This window comes from Micropterus dolomieu, linkage group LG22 (genome assembly GCF_021292245.1).
Source record: "Micropterus dolomieu isolate WLL.071019.BEF.003 ecotype Adirondacks linkage group LG22, ASM2129224v1, whole genome shotgun sequence".
Lineage (NCBI taxonomy): Eukaryota > Metazoa > Chordata > Actinopteri > Centrarchiformes > Centrarchidae > Micropterus > Micropterus dolomieu.
Genome location: NC_060171.1, coordinates 11,089,315 through 11,107,151, shown reverse-complemented (window position 1 = coordinate 11,107,151; position 17,837 = coordinate 11,089,315). Strand labels below are relative to the sequence as shown.

The 17,837-nt window shown below is 39.2% G+C and overlaps 2 protein-coding genes and 1 non-coding gene across 5 annotated transcripts; 2 read left to right on the top strand and 1 right to left on the bottom strand.

The window, feature by feature from the left end:
- The first annotated feature begins 2,576 nt into the window (after positions 1–2,576).
- LOC123961560 (endonuclease domain-containing 1 protein-like) lies at positions 2,577–3,642 on the top strand. Its single transcript, XM_046037050.1, has 2 exons — positions 2,577–2,870; positions 3,037–3,642. The coding sequence occupies exons 1-2, from the start codon at positions 2,577–2,579 to the stop codon at positions 3,640–3,642; spliced, it is 900 nt and encodes a 299-aa protein (XP_045893006.1).
- Positions 3,643–5,105: 1,463 nt separating this feature from the next.
- Positions 5,106–14,314, bottom strand: pus7 (pseudouridine synthase 7). 3 transcript variants are annotated; one of them, XM_046038414.1, is made up of 17 exons: positions 13,985–14,314; positions 13,684–13,797; positions 12,579–12,881; positions 12,396–12,480; positions 11,878–11,994; positions 11,635–11,779; positions 10,805–10,916; positions 10,596–10,673; positions 10,274–10,402; positions 9,441–9,566; positions 9,257–9,318; positions 8,997–9,154; positions 8,555–8,681; positions 7,795–7,896; positions 7,361–7,490; positions 7,049–7,140; positions 5,106–5,637 (listed from the first exon to the last, which is right to left on the bottom strand). In XM_046038414.1, the coding sequence occupies exons 3-17, from the start codon at positions 12,869–12,871 to the stop codon at positions 5,501–5,503; spliced, it is 1,893 nt and encodes a 630-aa protein (XP_045894370.1). In that variant the 5' UTR covers positions 12,872–12,881; positions 13,684–13,797; positions 13,985–14,314; the 3' UTR covers positions 5,106–5,500. The 3 variants fall into 3 exon arrangements, with proteins under 3 accessions (XP_045894370.1, XP_045894368.1, XP_045894369.1); XM_046038412.1 differs by having other exon boundaries at positions 8,997–9,157; positions 13,985–14,313; XM_046038413.1 differs by lacking the exon at positions 13,684–13,797 and having other exon boundaries at positions 8,997–9,157; positions 13,985–14,313.
- A 359-nt stretch (positions 14,315–14,673) lies between these two features.
- Positions 14,674–14,747, top strand: trnat-agu. Its single transcript has one exon. It is a non-coding gene; the product is annotated as a tRNA-Thr (tRNA).
- Positions 14,748–17,837: the final 3,090 nt, after the last annotated feature.

Here is a 17,837-nt window from a genome sequence, read left to right as displayed (position 1 = left end):
ACACACACACTTGCTGTAAAAAATACTGAGAGCTTTCAGATGAAAGTAGATATTAACCCAGAGTTTCAATTGTGCTTATGTGTTGCATTGTCTACATACTGTTTCTGAGGCTTCTCTGCCACAGATTTCAGAGCAGTGTAGAGATCATTCTGTCTTATTCCAGGTAGGAAGAGGCATTTATTTGAACAAGTAACGAGATCAATAGAATCCAAGTAGGTAAGATGGGATGTGAACTGTTTGTCTCTTTAATTTTGTATTTAAATTTATTTAAAGAAATCTGTATTAAATTTGTCTTTGGTGTCATCAGTTGGGGTTTGGGGTTAAATATAAAGTCCCTCGAGCATAATTTAGACCCTGGTCCCTGCAGTGGAAAAGCGGCTATAGGTACAACCCCCAGCAGCAATATGCTCTATGAGATTAACTAATTTTAGGCACCTTTAGCCTAAAGGGGTATTTATTTTACTTGCACATTGTCTCCACTACCCTGCATAAATGCTTTCAGTCAATTTCATATGTGATACTGCAATTTGCAAATACAGGCAAAAATAGTAGTACGGCTAGCAGGGCTTCCATTAAAGTATTGTCATCTTATCAGAGTAATTGTTATGATGTGTGGACAAAATACGTGAACTATAATTCAACTTTCTAGCTTAATTACCTGTAACTTACTAACAAATCACAGCACTGTGATCCCAAACTGACTACTGTCAATTTCCTTTTTCCTTTTGTTCACAGCAGCAGCTCCTTGCATGCCCATTGTGCAAGACAATCCCTTAAGAGATAATATTATGTTACTACGACTCAACGACTTGACCTTAAGAAATGGTAATAAAAGTTTTAGAGACATTTTGACTTTTATTTTTAGTAATTTTTAAGTTTTATCTAAGCCTAGATATTGGATTGATTGATGGATGTATAGTTACTGTATGTCAACATGGAGTTACAGTGTAAACAGTGAAGATATTCCGATTGTAAACAGGAAGTGTTTGTTTCTACAGGGGTAGAGTTCGCGCTGCCATCAACCTGTTGTTATGGAAACTGATGTTACCAAAAACATTCCAGTCTTTTCACAACAACACACACCACACACACCCAAAGTTTTACTTACTGAGAAGGAAAGAAAGGCAGAGTAAATACAATTGTTTCAATAAGAAGAAATCTGTAGACTGAGCCTCAGAAGGATGCACTACAGTGTAACAAAACAGGGACCAATAGAGTACATTGAGCTGTATGAAAGATGAGACTTCAAAGACTGACAATTTTCTGCAGACAGCTGGTATTGATAGCGTAGTAGTGGATGTAATTACAGTAACTACAATGACAGTGGTCTTTAAATCAATGCTCCACATCACCCCCCCGCCCCCTCAAACCACAGAGAACTCGGATCCACATTTTCTGGAAATCTCTGCATGCAAAAATACTGTGTTCAAGAGCAGCCTTTGTTATTCTGGTACCAATATCAGGTATCAATTAAGACAGGTCAACAAGGCAACAAATAAATACTACAGGCTTTTAAATGTAAACTGAAATCTGAACTTGATCAACAGGCAGCGTTTGATACCACTGTTTGCTCAATATTCTGTACTGGCATTCAAGCTCCCTGATGATGTATCCTGATGTATGCGTATCCTAATAACTTTGGAAACCCCCTGATTTTTCCACTAATGCCACCATGAAGGTACCTACAGTCTCACACAGCTGCTAGCATATGTACACAGGACTCTCCGGAAAGCAGTATTGATATTCAGAGGAATGTCCTGGTGAAGCAAAGTGAATTCAATGGCACTTGAAAAGAGACTCAGTGGTTCCTGGAGCTTAAAAACAACCTACTGTATCTTAATAAGCTTGAGCAGATTGACCAGGTAAAATACCAGCTACCATAAAGTTGTTGCTACTGTGGATATGTTTGGTTAAGCTTTTCCTAGGCCAAACCGACTGTTTTAAAACACTTTTACATGTCAAAGTATGCCGATACAGTAAACAGCTTGTGGCACAGATGGGGAAACTGTAACCTCTGTGTTCATCTGACATTAGTGCAATGAGGCCGTGTGAAATAACATATTAAATGACTGTAATGGCCTTAATATCCCCTTTTTCATAGCAGACATTTTGACTTACCTAGAAATAAAAAGGGGTTATTTATGGCTTACAGGAACACTTAAATGTAAATGGTATCACCTGTGCTCTTCCTTTTTTCTGCTGCTGGGAAAAAAGGCCAGCTGTGTGGGTGTGTATAGACTCTTTTTGATTGATATTTCCCCCAGTCTCCTGTTTGTTTTCAGTACATGGAGTTTGGTGACCTGAGTTTAAACCTGAAAAGAATTACTCAAGAAACCTGTGTGGGTGTGCAGGACCTTTAAGATCTGTGAATCTTACTGTGCCTGTGATGGCCACTGGTGCTAGTGAATGGCTTTTCAAACATGGAAATGGTTTGGTTAGTTGTAATGGGGAAAAAAGATAAGAATTTGCATTATATGCATAAGATGGTATGAAGCACAGAGGAGGCAAAGTCCACACAGTAGGACAACGCTTCAGAGGGATTAAATGCACTGTGGAGACATACTGCATGTTTCGTCATGATTGTCTACAGAACAGCTCAAGCTCTCATCTGTCTTCTCATCATTGTGATGGCAGGAGCAGAGGTGCAGGAAAACCTTGCACCTGAGTGTAAACAGTTCCTGTTCATGGGCACACTGCCTCGAGGGCTTGAGGACCAGCCTTTTAAAAAGATTTGCCAGTTCTACAAGGGCAACCCGCGGTATGTCACCTTGTATGACACTTTCAACCACATCCCGGTTTATTCTGCGTACACCTTTAAGCGATCGGATGGCTCCAAGAAGGCTGATGCACCTTGGATGTACGAGCCACAAGTAGGGATCGTTGTTGCTTTACTGTCTTTACCTCCCAGGATTTAGAAAAGCTTAATTTAAAATGTTTAGGATTTGAAAGAGTGGAGAAATCCAGACCGTCTAATTTGATAATCTATTCACTGTATAAATGTTTTGTTTTCAGTAATGACAATGTTTATCCTGACAGCTCTCCACAGTCTCTGGATCACGCGAGATGCAGCAGTTGCCTTCTGAAAATGTTCATAAAAGTTTTGAGGATGCTCAGGCTGTGCTTGAGGACTACTCTGACAGTGTAATCTTTGAACGTGGTCAGCTGAATCCAGACGAACACCAGGCCCACCCTGATGACAAAGCATCCACCTACACTCTGACAAATGTGGTCCCTCAGGTCAGAGAGTTCAACATCGGCCCTTGGAAAAACCACGAGCACACCATCCGCAGGCGGCTCAACAACTACTGCCGTGGCACCGCCTATGTGGTCACCGGGGTCACTAACTCGGGGCACACAATCCGCCGCAACAACATCAACCGCCTGGGCATCCCCACCTACTTCTGGTCGACCTACTGTTGCATTGATTTTGACCACAATGCACCATACTCAGAGCGCTCAAAGTTTCCTGCGTTTGCAGCTCACGGGCTCAACGACAGGGAAAATAATAAGGTTCAAGAGATGACGGTGCAGCAGCTGGAGGACTTCCTGAAGAGGGTAACTTTTGTCAGCAGCTCTTTTCAGGTCTTTTATGACAACTGTGTGCCTCCTAATAGTGCTAATAGGGCCCCGCACCTGCCTTAAAAAAAATGGATATGGTCCTTGACATTTAGTATAGATTTATATTCTCACACCAGTGTCAATAACATTGAATATTTATCAGCTTATTAGGATTTTTTTTATTAATTTAATAACCATTTTAACTGATTTATTCAACATTTTGCAGTGTCCAAATTTAATTTTCATTATCCAATTTAGTTTTGCATTCAATTGCTCCATGGCAGCTTGTTTGCTCATTAAAATCCCTTTTACATTTAATAAAAGTATGTGAATATACAACCATCTTTGTCCTAGACCTAAGAGTCAGTCAGGCCACTACGACCCTGATTTTCATTATAACTGGGACTGATGCTTAATTATTTTACCCAGTATTTACTTTGTAGTTCAACAGTAGAACAAAATAATCTCAGTTGCACTAATTATCTTTTCTAAGCACCATTTGCTGAAAAGATCTGAAGATGTGGTTGAAAGCTCTGAAAAGCTATTAAGTGGACCTCTGATCATAGATTTTGTTACATAGTATCCCCAAAGGTCAAGATTGATCCTCCATGTTAACATCTGTCAGGGTAAAAAGCAAAACAAAAAAAACCCTTTGTAACTGAAGTTTTTGCTTTTGTTGTGCATAAACACAATATGAAAAGCCTATAGCCTACACATGGTTGTAGTCCTCTTTCACTTTATCTCATGTTAACTTATCCTCTTAATGAATGCGGACACCTTCCTCTGTGGCCTTTTGTTCAGCAGACAGATTAGACCAACAGTTTTAACTGTAGCACTACTGTACACTTCCCTTATGAAAAGCCACAAACATATCCAGGACAAACTGAGCCAATTTGTGAGCCACTGATGCTAAATTAAGTTTAAATAAAGTGGGATGTAAAAATAAAAATCCTTATCTTTCTCCCAGTTTCTCTTTTTGTGACTCTTTTCATTACCACTATTAGTTTTATCAGCTTTGGTACAGCAGGTCATAGATGTGACAAACAGTAATAAACCATTAAAAATAAAAAATAAATAAATGTAAAAAAACTAAACAAAAAAACAAAACAAAAAAAAAGGGTAGGTGAAATGATCCAAAACTACGAGGGCAGAAATAGCCCCTGGGCGAATATGATTAGTAGCCACATTTAGTTTGAGAGGGTAGCTGTATCCTGCCAGCTGGCATATACCACAGTGCCAGATGGTCAGCTCCACAGAGCCTATTTTGACCAGCAGAAGACTGATAAGAGCCCTAAATACATTTCAGGTCCTTAATTGGAAGGACACTTAACTCTCATGGCCAGTAGAGGGAGGCAGTGTTTCAGTAATCTTACTGTGCGGCTAAACTCCTTCATGTGGGAATGACATAACTATCTTATTGTTCTGAATAATATAAAAAGGTGAAAAAGGGCATCATCAATACAAAGAACAATATCTAAAAACCCTCATTATGACAAGAAACCAGCAGCATATTAACAACACTTGATAACACAGACAGACTGCACCACTATAAACACAACATTTTTAATTTCTCTCTTTAAAGAGCTTCAAAGCACACATTCAGCTTAATTAAACAACTCATATTGCTGTACAAAGAGAGCATGCTGAGCACCCTTAACGTTTGATTTTAGATTACTTAAATCATTGTCGAAATATGCTGAATCATTGCAGCAGAGAAAGACTTCCTAGCAAGTAAAAACACTTTAAAAAAAAAGGTTGAAAATGATACATCTCTTTGTACGTCAAAGAAATTACCTTTGAGTTCACATATAGAACCCAATCGCGTGCACACTCACACACACAAAATACACTTACAAACACTCACAACAGTAAGCAGCCACAGTAGATAGGTGCTTTGCAGTCTGCAGCAACAGTCTCGTTTGTGCCAGAATGTATTTTGATCTCAGTTGAACCAGGTGGTGTTGAGCTGCGTCTGTTTCTTGATGCTAGTGTCCAACTTGAGGACCTCTCTGACTGCCATGGTAGCATAGGTTGACGGAGGCAGGGAGAACTCCATCCGCAGAGCCCGATACTTCCCCTCTGTCGGAGGAAGGAGAGAAATACTGTATCAGAGTGTCAAACAACACTGGTCATTGCATACTTGATATCATATCATATATACCTCTAGTTGGCTATTTTACAGTCATACTACATTCATCAGGTAGGCAAAGCGACAGAGGTGGTACAGCCCAGCTACTGCATCTGTATGTTTAGGGGGTTTTTTGGGCTTTATTTAACATACAAATAAAAATCTGTGAAACTCAGTGTATTTATACACTGAACAACATTATAAACGCAACACTTTTTTGGGTGAAAATATCCTATACAGCACAAACAAGCTGTGGTTTGACCATTTATTGTATTTTAATTGTATTGTAAGACTTTTTGAGGATCCCGCTGCATCATCAGCAGTTCATTTAGTTTCTCCATGTCCCCTTCACTCTCTTAGTGCAAGGATATTCTGAGTAGTCTTCACAGCTCTATGTCTTTTGGATATATAAATAGGCAACTGTTGTACACCTTTATAAAAAAGTTGATAACATGTCAGTGTTGCTGTATGGCCAAAAGTGTGCAAAAAGTCATGCAGAGTTAACGGCTGTGTTCAAAATGGGCTAAACTGCTGTCCCAGAAGGTGTCTAACAGGACAGCGAGGCATCGAGTGCCATTCGAAACGGCTCAAACGATCGCTTCCTGTCTCCTGAGATGCCTTCAAGCTGCCCCAGTAACGGTCAGTTTTGAAGGCAGCATTGATGGTGACTTGATGCTGACTATTACCCATAAAGCAGTGGAGCTGCAGCCGACGTAGCTTTCGAAAACTGGTCAAGATGGTGGACAAACAAGCCGAATTTGTATACAATTATGTGTTTTTAGTCGTTTTCTCAATTTTTGAAAAGCCAGCGAGAACTAAACACTGAACTATCATATTAGCCCGTGACTGTAACCAACCAAGTTTGTTCAGTATGATTTCTGAGGTGTCTGTTAGCCGTTTGGCTTTTCAATAGCTAGTTAGCTGATGCTAAGGCTAGCGTCTCTTCTGACAGCCAAAAGAGACGCTAGACGGCGTGCTGACGTCACACGTTGCTGTAAGTGCTGCCCTAGAAGGCTGTTTCGAAACGAATATAAACAGAGCTGCCTTCACTTGAAAGTGATGCCTTCCGAGGCAGCTGTCTATTACGGTATTGAGGCAGCGAGGCAACTGCCTTCCGTTTTTAACACAGCCAACATTTTGGTGAGATTCAGTTTAAACTAATCTGTTATGTATGGTAATGTTTTAACAACATAACAACTGTGTCTTTAATTATAATCCAGTATTGCTGCAATGGCAATATAGTTCAGTCCAAGTTCTCAGTCAGAGAAATAAGTCAGTTTGGTTTTTCTTTTGGTCCACAGATTAGCCCAGTAGTTTATTACCACTTTTAACAGAGACCAAGTAATCCTAAAAGGAACTTACCTTTGTTGAAGACAGGAGCGGGTTTTTTCTCCAGTTTCTCAAAATCACTATGCACTAGGGAGATCCTGGGATCGTCATACTGAATCACCTCCCTGCATAAAACAGACAGAAATACCACAACACACCAGGTTAGAGATATTTACAGGACTTGCAGTATTACAGAAAAAGAAATTAAACAAAGCATTCAAATAACTGCAGTACACAATAACAGCTTCAGTATTATAATAAGGTCTGCACACCATAAAAGGGATTCATACAACAGTGCTTTACCATGTTAAGATATAATATACTGGTATTTAAATTGCTGCTCACCAGCTGACATCACTGGGTCTGATGATGATGCGTCTGTAGGCTCCAGCCAGAGAATAATCCTTCACTTTGTGTCTCATGTTGTCGATGTCCAACCCATCTGCAGAGAGCAGTTCTCTGTAACCTTTACCCACTATGAGAGAGAGACAGCATTACAAGTAATTACATGTTCAGAACTCAACTTTCAATGTTTTTCTCTGTTGTAGGCTTACATTAATTTTGTTTCTCCTTTTTGATTTGGCGAAACCATTAAAAAAAAAAAAGTTAGATTATTACTTTCATTTATCATTTTATCAATCGTTTTGTTGTTTACACCTTTATTAGAGGGCGTGTGTGTGTGTTAAGAGCAATGGGTGTTATTGTCACATTCATTAGTGTTAAAGCCACCCAATGTTAGTTTTCACAGCTATCTTTTCATGCAACATGCCACTTCTGACCGTGATGAGTGGGGTAGATGACATCAAACCCAGGAAGTGGCATCACAATGTCATGGATGGAGTGAGTCTCAGCCTCTTCTGCAGACAGGATGTGTGCTGTGGCTTAAAGAACAGAGCAGAGACAACATCAGTATATTAGCTTAGTCAGTACATGTACACATTTGTTTTCCATATACATACACACACACACACACACACACACACACACACACACACACACACACCTTATGGGTTGGAAAGTTGCTTTTTCTTTGGTAGCAACAAACTGAGTACTCTGACATGTTATGATTTGGTCGCTTTTAACTTCTGGTGACAGGAATTGTAATATAATTTACATTTTTTAAATAACCCTTCCTTCAAACAATTTGGTGTTCTTTAAAAATGGTTAAATGTTTGACATTTTGGGAAATATTTTTTTTTCTTGCCAATAGTTAGATGAAAACTGATACCACTCCCATGATATACAAGACATATGAAACTACCTGCCAGCCAACGGTTAGCTTACCTTTGTATAAAATCTGTAAACAAGGGTAACAGCTAGTTACCTCTGTCCAAAGGTAACAAAATCCACCTAGCAGCATCTCTAAAGCTCAGTAATCAACATGTTATCTTGTTTGTTTAATCCGTTCAAAACCCTAAGTATAAAAATGAAACATTTGAATGTTTTCTCAAAGTAAAAAAGCGAATATACATATTCCAAAAATACTAGGTATTAATTTAATATTTAACATTAGCTAGTTGAAAAGGGTGAACTACTTACTTCCTCTGAGCACCAGGTCCCCCTCCACAGCCTTCAGGCCGAAGGCTTCGATTCTCCGGCTCACCATGGTGTTCCACACAACGCTTTGGTAGCTGTGGATGTACATCAGACGGTTGTTACGAGGAATCTGAAAAAAGAACAGACACTCATCAGAAAGAGCAGAAACCTGCATTGTTGGGTGTAAATAAATTGTCCCGTGAACATGATGTTTAACTAAATAGACAGCTCTTTTTAAAGTAGCATCCTGCTTTAAATTTATACAGTTAACACATACTTATAAGTGAAATCTGCCCAGTACAATAGTTATACTTTTGGTCACCCAGCAGTTTGTTTATAAGAGACCTTTGACTGGCTGCATTACTTCTTTTATTTCAGTACGTCTCACCCACATTTTCAACCTTTTTAGCATCACAAATAAAAAAATAAATAAAAAAAATCTAACCAGTCCAAAAGCAGTGACGATATTCTTCTTGCCATACATAGACAGGCCTCTCAGCAGCTGCCCCTCCACACAGCGCTTGTTGGGCAGCTTTCTCAGGGCTGCCTCTGGGTCCTGAGTCTTTGCCCACTCCTCCCTGCAGCGGACCAGGAATTCTTTCTCTGCTGAACAAAGCAGTTAAAATGGGGGAAAGTTTTAAATACTTTTTTTCTTTAATCTGTAAAGTGGTTAAAGAGTGTGAGAACAAAAGAAAACAAATTTACCGCCAGGACGAGGCTTCAGAATTAAATCCACCACCTCATTCCAATCATTTTTCAAGATAGCCCTGCCCCAAAACAAAAGCAGGAAACAATACTTGAGTTTACCATCCTGTCACAACTTATGCCAAGTCTTGCTTTATGCCATCCTGTCACATTTTGTGTCAGGAACTCCATGTCATGACCTTACCTGCCAACTTGTTGTGTAGGCACAGCTGTGGTGCCAAAGCGCTGCATGCCATAGTAGTTGATGAAGCCTGTCTGCTTGAGGGATGTCATGGCCTGATGGACCTGTTCATCTGTTCCTGAGATATTCCTGATATACAAATATATCAAGAAATAAAGCAATAATGACTTGTACAGTCATATAACAGTAAGGTTAACACTGGTGACAAGACCAGGCACAGCATGCTTGAACAATAATTAAGACAGAAGAGGCTAAAAGCACAAAAAAGAGAAACATTAACAGGAATGTTTAATTTTAAACAAAATCCATGGGACTGTGCCTGAGAGTTTATGCTAGTTGTTAATAAATTATGTATAAACATGCCAGTGGAAGTGAATTAACTGAACACCAGGAAGATGCTAAAAGACTCAAAGTGAGGTACCAGTTTGTTATTTATTGGTGAGTTGTATCGTAGAGTTTGTTAACAAGTCCATTAGGACCTTTTGTGAATATAAATTATTATTCTGATAACTAGGATGTGGACAAACATGATCCTGCAATTCAAGCTAATATGCAGTTAAAATATATTCTAGCATAACAAATAAAGTGAGAGGACTGTCCATGATGACCTGCATTAGATATCAGCCATTATGACCAAATATCATTATTGGACTTTATATCATATAGTTGGTCCCTGGCCTAGGAGGATGCCCTCTACATTAACACAAAACTTGTGGGACACACAGCAACTGGTTGGTTACAGGTAACCAGCATTCCACAATAAAGCTAGGATGAAACAGTATAATGTATAATAACAACAATTTGGTGAATTATCTACATAAATAACATCTGCTGACCTGATTACCACAGTGAAGTGGTTCCCCTGCAGCTCCCCCAGCTTAAGAGGGTGGTTTTTGTAGCAAAAGTTTCCCAGCTTGAGGTTCATGAGGCACTTGTTGAGGTGAGCCAATCTCTCTGCTGTGATCCTGAGAAGACAGGGGATAGGGTTTCTTTCATTAGCGGTCATGTGCAACAAGCTGATCCTCTGCGTAGTAACAGCAGAAACACTTACAGTACACTACCACCAACTTATAATCATCCACAGACTATTTGAAAATGAATGCACACTAACTAATGTAGTGATTTACATGATGATGTAGTGAAGCTTTACACACTTACTTGAGCACTGCAATCTCCTGCACAGTGATGGCTCTCTTGTCCTTGGTTCCCATATAGGAAAACATGTTGGGTCGAAGCCTAGAAAAACATTATTGTACATATGATGGTTGTGAACTTCAATCACATTTCACTGGGCAAATATACTGTCAATCTGTCTGTTTATTATTAAAAGATGGTCACTTTTATCAAAGTAAGTACTAAATTCAGACCTGAGGAACTTTGAAAGCACATTGATAGCGTCCATGGTGTCCTTGTTCTCCTTGTACAGGACAAAGTGGCAGAAACTGCCCCGGTTTTTGGGCCAGAAATGTTTCCTTGGAGCTTGTATGGACACAGAAAAAAGGATTGTACTGAAATTCAGAGTAACAATTGTTGAGCTAAATAATCCACACATTCAAAAAAACAAATCACTTCCAGCTATAGCTTAACAGATTTTGTACTTTTGTATGACATGGTTACCTGTTAAGAAAATCAACAAGCATTTCATCATACATCTAGTTACCAATACCTAATTCCATGTGGGTTTTAACCACTTCCTCTGTGCTTTGTGGAGAATAGGTTCTTACCTGCAGTTGCTTTGACCTCTATCCACCAGAGAAGAGCAAAAGGAGGATAGAATAATGTTACTAAGAAATAGATGTTTAAGTACTGTGAGATGAGTTGTCAGGGGTGAGAACTCATGCATGGGCCTGTGAGTGGATTGTAGTTTGTAAATGGTTTATGCAACAAGGGTGCGGGTTTTGTCAAGGCACCACAATACTGAATCTGTCCGTATTGTCTTTTGAAGAGTTCATTCTGAACACACCAAGTTAAAATCTAGATCAGAGCATTCCACTAAATAATGTCAGTCCATAACTAAAAGTTAATATCTGAGCAGAACCATGCAGCTGTCTCGATCATGCACATGCATCATAAGCTGAACGTAGACATAAAAAAGGACATGCAAATAATCAATCATTAAATTTCACTAATTCAGAGGTCATAAATGATGTCCAGTCAGTTTAGGACTGACATCGGTTTATATCTGCTCTCCACATACCTGCTAAAGCCGTCTTCCCAGCAGCATGGTAGGCCACAATGAATTTGCGTCCTTCCTTCTCTTCTGTTTTTGTCTCCAGACCAGGAAACTGAGTCTTGATGGCTTTGTGGACCAATGTCCGCTTCTCTTTTGTATCGTCTATCACCTACAGATTTTAAGAGAGGAGAAAGGACATTGCGGAAAAACTTCCAATGAGTTTTAAGTGATTCAATGCATGAAGGGATCCAGTAAGTGTGAACTCACCTCCATGGAGACATTGGTCTCTTTATTCTTGAACAGCTGCAGCTCCCCAAGCTGCTTTTTCTGCTCTTCAGTCAGCACATCAGATTCCTGTGGCTGCTGTTGAGCCTCTGGGACTTCCTAATATAGAAGAAACACAAAACAAAAACATTAGACAGCATTATTTGACCTGATCCAGAGCTGCAAAAACCCTGGCTGTGATTTTAAGCAAGCGATAACATTATGTCAAAGGATGTGTACTGCAATGGTTGCTTTCCACAATGGTTTCACTTATCTGCTTTGCTAACAGGGTCTATATCCCAGTTACAGCCATTTGCATCACAAAGTGTACATGTATAATGAATTTGAGACTTGCTAACAAGTTTAAACTGACTGGGTTAAATAAGAAATAATACCACATCTTAAATGCTGACAGGTATTCTATTACAGTCAACTTATAGATCTAGGCATGTTAGTGAAATCTAAATAATAATAATAATGGGAAATAACCCAGGTGATTGAAATTCAGTCCAATATCTTACCTCAGCCTCTACAGGGATAGAGGAGTCATCTAAATGCACTATCTTGCCTTGTTTGTTGATTTCATGCACCACAAAATCAGAATATCTGAAGAAAAAACCCACAAGAAATCATCTGTTAAACAACGCAAACTGATCATTTTGAAACAAATTATTCAAACTATCTACTGACTCTGGAGGACGAACCTTTCCTTCAAGATTCCTGAGAAGCCCTCATGGTCACTGACATACTTCAGGATGCCCACATCCAACTCAGTGAGGCCGTGCTTCATCATATCAGCAAAGGTCTCACCCTCCTCCTCGCCATCACCTGCCTCGCCCTCGAGCTCTTCCTCCTCATCTTGGTGGGGAGGGCCTCCATTCTTAACATCCTTCTCAACTCTGAGTTTCTTTGATGGTGTGTCTTTCTCTTCATCCTCTGGACAACCTCTCTTTTCTCCGACCTGGACAGGGACAGCCACGGACTCCGATTCAGCCATCAGAGCCAAGCTGTGACAAAAGGGACACAAAATCCATACTGTAATTCAAACAGTACAGTTAAAAAGGGACACTCTACCAATTTTATACATGCTATTTAGTGTACTTGTCATGGAGAGTTCTCCTACTGTGAGAACAGTTGTGTATGCTTCTTTACATTTTTGTTTTGCCAGGAATTAGTTCCATCTGCACATTAAAATAAGTAAACAACAAATTTTTTTAAACCTAAGTGTAAGCTTACCATCGTAATTAAAATTTGTATGCATAATATATTTTCAATGTTTGACCTGGAGATATTTTATTGATGAATATTACTGTGTTGTTCTTGTCACCCGGACTCCTGCATGCTTGCCATCTTAACACCAATGACCACAATGAATGCTTGGCAATATGTAGCTGTGTAATATGATGTCCTCTTTCCCATAACATCAAATAAACTAAACTAGGTACTAAAACCCACTGACTTCAGCTGCATCAATTCTGACCTTTCAGAGGTCTCCCAACTTTGTGGAGCATTTATCACTACTACAACCGTTTAACACACCCCTGTGAAGTTAACATTTCCTAGGAATGTCACGTTGGTATGGTGCACTACGCATATTCAAATCTTGTTTTATACACCATCAGTAATAACATAACAACTGATCTATCGGTTTGAACGGTTTAATTTACGCAGTAATCTAAAACTGCTGTACTGAAGTAAATTCAAACTACAGCTGTTTATATTGCATTTCATTGTTTGTGTGAGTAATGACAACAAACTGAACTGACATTAATGGCCTAGAAAACGATGCTAGTTACTTAGTTAACGTACTATTTGTGGCGCTGAAGTAGCAAAAAGCCGTGGTTGATCTGTGACACACTTCTTGTCTCCAAGCTGCCAAACACTTTCAGAAACTTCTTCACGGATCCAAGCTTGCCGCGGGCACTAAAACACATAATAAACATACTGCTGACCACTCAAAAGTTAGCAAAGCCGCTAGCTCATTCGCATTGTCATCTTTCTAATCTAGCTAACATCGGTGGCTAACATTGACGTTGCTAGCAGTGAAACGTCGGTGTAAATACAGCAAAAAAACGTTGTGGTTTCACGCCAAAACTCTGCTTTAACTTACCTGCGTCTGGTGATATTCAGAAGAGTACAGATAGCGCTCAACGCCAGCTTTTCTCACACGTGTATATGTGTGTGTGTGTGGTTGGTTGGTTCCGGAAACAGATCCTACGCAAAGGCCTTCCCACTGGAAACGGTTGGTTGAGAACCTGTCAATCATGGAGTTAGCTTGACTAATATCTAAATCTTGGGGAAATGTAGCATAGACTGTTTATAAAAAGGGAAATAGACGCTAAAAACTATTCTAGCTTGCACACACCAGAGCTATATACATGGCTTGCATGCCTTAAGATGTATAAAGAGAAACCACATTGGAGCGTTGGAGTAGCCTTCACGCATGCGCTTTTCTTCTGTATTATAACCGAACTACGGAAGTTTCATTAATGTTGTCTCTATGGATACAAATATGAACAGTGTGGCGACTAGCTTCATCTGTTGTATACTTTTATTAAATTTTATCACCAGACCAGAAAAATGCCGGTAGGTTTCAGGTTGTGGGAGAAAATAGGTCTATATAAACGTGAAAAAAAGAAAAAACATGTTATCATAATCCATCACTCATCTATTCCCAGTAAAACGCGTTTTGATTTGATGGAAATGAGCCAAGACTATATTCTTACATCGCACATAATGAAGAAATGGCCTACAGTTCTTATATGGTAGTGTATATTGAGAAAAATGAGTAGGTTTGTCGGCGCCGTGGCTTAGTTGGTTAAAGCGCCTGTCTAGTAAACAGGAGATCCTGGGTTCGAATCCCAGCGGTGCCTTTTCACTACGTCAAATAACACCAAGTTTGGAGAGAGACTCCGCAATTCAAGTCTTGAGAAACAGATTTCACCTTCTAACTACAGATATGCAAGTCTGCTTGTCCTTGACTTTAACCTTCTTTGGATAACTATGACGTGGATGACTGAGAATCTCCACAGACTTCTAATAACAGAGTTTACAGATGAGTGACAAATTCAAGCAACAGTACGTGTCTTAAATATAGTCAGGCCACCACCAATCCTCCAGTACACCTTCAGCTTCACCTTGCCGAAGCTGTGGAATTCTATTGAAGTGATTCTTCTACGAGATATACTCTCATTTATCTGAGCTTTCTTAAATCAGGAATTCTCTTTTGCAACGGTACAGCAGACAGAAACGGGAAAAAAAACATAGCCAAACATAACATAAAGACATAATGACCTAAAGATCCATACATTTTTTTAGACAAGAGATTTAAAGGTTCAATGTGTAAGTATTAGTGGCATCTAGTGCTGAGGGTTGTTAATTGTAACAGCGGCTCATGGTGCATTCACGTGCTCAGAACGTATAAATACCACACAGACATCTAGTTTACTCAACATGGACAGCAAACTAACTGTTTTAACCATATTACAAATAACATGTTTTCAAAATATGTATGCAATACGTGAAAAAGTACAATGTTTTGTATACTTCTTTATGCCCCATGTACACTTTATTTCTCTTTTTGCAATAAAGATTTAAGGAGGAAAAAAATATTCCTGCTCTGACACCACATGAATGCACCATCAGTCACCGCTCATCCCTCCTTTTCGAAGCGCACAGGAGAAGCTACGGTGGCCGACACACTGTGTTGGCTCTTACGCAAAATAATACGCGTGGGCCTCCATTTGTCCAAATTACTCTTATTACTTCAAATAAACCAGTCGACGACTACTACTGCTAACGTTACTTTTCTTGTTCTTCTTGTTCTTGTTTTTCTACTTCGTACGCACGTATTCAATGTATTGACGAAATGCATTCTGTAAAGCAGTTTGACCGCTTGGGCTACTGTAGAAACATGGCACCGCAACATGGCAACTTCCATGTAAGGGGTCCAAATTACAGTTTCCTTGTAATTTTATATTTATTTTTTTTGTCTTTTTGAGAATATCAAAGGGCTACAATCACGGCTACACTTTTATAGCTGACAGATGCAGCTAATTAGCATAAAATGACCTAGGTGTTTGTGCTTGAGGTAAAAATCCTTATCCAAAATGAGTTTAGGCCTACATTTTTTTCTTTGGCAGATACAGATAATACTGACTGTTATCTTTATCATTTTGCCAATATAACATCCTACCAGTTTGAGCAGACCCAGTCACATTTTACATAACTGATACTGATAAGTTTCAGTAAGATCTATACAAAAATGTATTTCCTGAAGCCATTTGCTGTCACTTTTGTACTTCATGACTTCCAAATTAAAATTGGAAAAGTGCTAAAGTTCAGCTCTAAAATGTTCTTCTAAAACCTTGTTGCTTATGGCTCTGTGCACATAGACTCGCTAAAGCGGTATACTGTATCTCCCATATCCAGAAATGAAAAGAAGCAAGGATGGTAAGGCCTTAAAGTATTTTTTATATCTTTTCAAATACAGGAATAAAACACGTTAAGGGGACAAAGTGTACTGCATATACCTTATTTTATCTGACATATGAACTCTTTTTAAACATATAACGGGTTGGGGATTATAATTAATGCACCTCTTGTGACAATGTGTTCCTCAGCACTGTGTTTCTTTTGTGATTTTAGACTTTACAAGTGAGCAATGTGTGGTCCAAACAAATATTATTAGCCATTATTTTATAGTCCAATTATCAGTTGTCTGTTGAGAGCTGTGTATATATATCATTGCACCAGGAACAGTGGGGCCTAAACTTATTATTTATGACCTTAAGGTGCTATTCCTCATACTATACAGACCTTCTGTGCACCATAAAAGAAAAGATAAAATTGTAATGATGTCCAAAATCTAAGGAATAAGTCCAACTAGTCTGATGAAATAGCAAAAGCAGAGAGTGGGCTGTAGACAGCAATACAAAAAATACACAGCTAACACTATAAATAGTATAGAAGCAGCATCCCGGGCTTGCTACCAAGCTTTTGTACTGGTACAGTACTGCTGTGTAGAAGTGTAACATAGTTGAGGAGGAGTATATTATTTACTGCTAAACTATTGCACCTCATTTTATTTGTGTTTGCTGCCTTAAACTTGTTTCTTTAAACAAAATAGTATACATTTTGTCAGTATACAGTAGTTTGCTTTTGTTTGTCACATAATATATCTATTGTGAGGTCTTAGTGTAACATATTTGAAAGCATTTTTGGAGCATTTTATTCCTATGAGAGGGTACAGTAGACAGTAGAAATATGAAAGGAAACAGAGAGATAACAAGATATATTTAGCATATATATACTCACCGGCCACTTTTTTAGGTGCACCTTGATAGTACTGGGTGGACCCTCTTTTGTCTTCAGAACTACCTTAATTGTTTGTGGCATACTTCACACAAGGTGTTGGAAACATTCCTCAGAGACTTTGGTCCACGGCCATGGTAGCATCATGCAGTTTCTGCAGATTTGTCGGCTGTGCATCCATGATGCAAATCTCCCGTTCCACCACATCCTAAAGGTGCTCTATTGGATTCAGATCTGGTGACTGTGGAGGCCTTTGGAATACAGTGAACTGTCATGTTCAACAAACCAGTCTGAGATGATTTGAGCTTTGTGACATGGTGCAATATGGTGGAAGCCATCAGAATATGGGTACACAGTGGTCATAAAGGGACACATGATCAACAACAACACTCAGATCGACTGTCACGTTTAAATGATGCTTGTGTTGTGCATTCAAAGATGGTATTCTGCATACCTTGGTTGTAACTCTGCCCATTCTTTTGATTGTGTGAGCACATAAACACGCACGCACGCACGCACGCACGCACACACACACACACACACACATACATACATACATACACACACATATATATATATATATGTGTGTGTGTGTGTATGACCTCTAAAAGCTTCCTTAATAAAAAAAAGGCGAGTAACCCTGAGAAATA

Bases quoted from the DNA above. Each gene is read 5' to 3' on its own strand.
- LOC123961560 (XM_046037050.1), top strand. From the start codon at position 2,577: ATGATTGTCTACAGAACAGCTCAAGCTCTCATCTGTCTTCTCATCATT. The intron at 2,871-3,036 runs GTAGGGATCGTT...TTATCCTGACAG, and splicing joins CTTGGATGTACGAGCCACAA to CTCTCCACAGTCTCTGGATC.
- pus7 (XM_046038412.1), bottom strand. From the start codon at position 12,871: ATGGCTGAATCGGAGTCCGTGGCTGTCCCTGTCCAGGTCGGAGAAAAG. The intron at 9,158-9,256 runs GTAAATTTGTTT...TGCTTTGTTCAG, and splicing joins TCTGAAGCCTCGTCCTGGCG to CAGAGAAAGAATTCCTGGTC. The intron at 7,491-7,794 runs GTCAGAAGTGGC...TCTCTCTCATAG, and splicing joins CATCTACCCCACTCATCACG to TGGGTAAAGGTTACAGAGAA.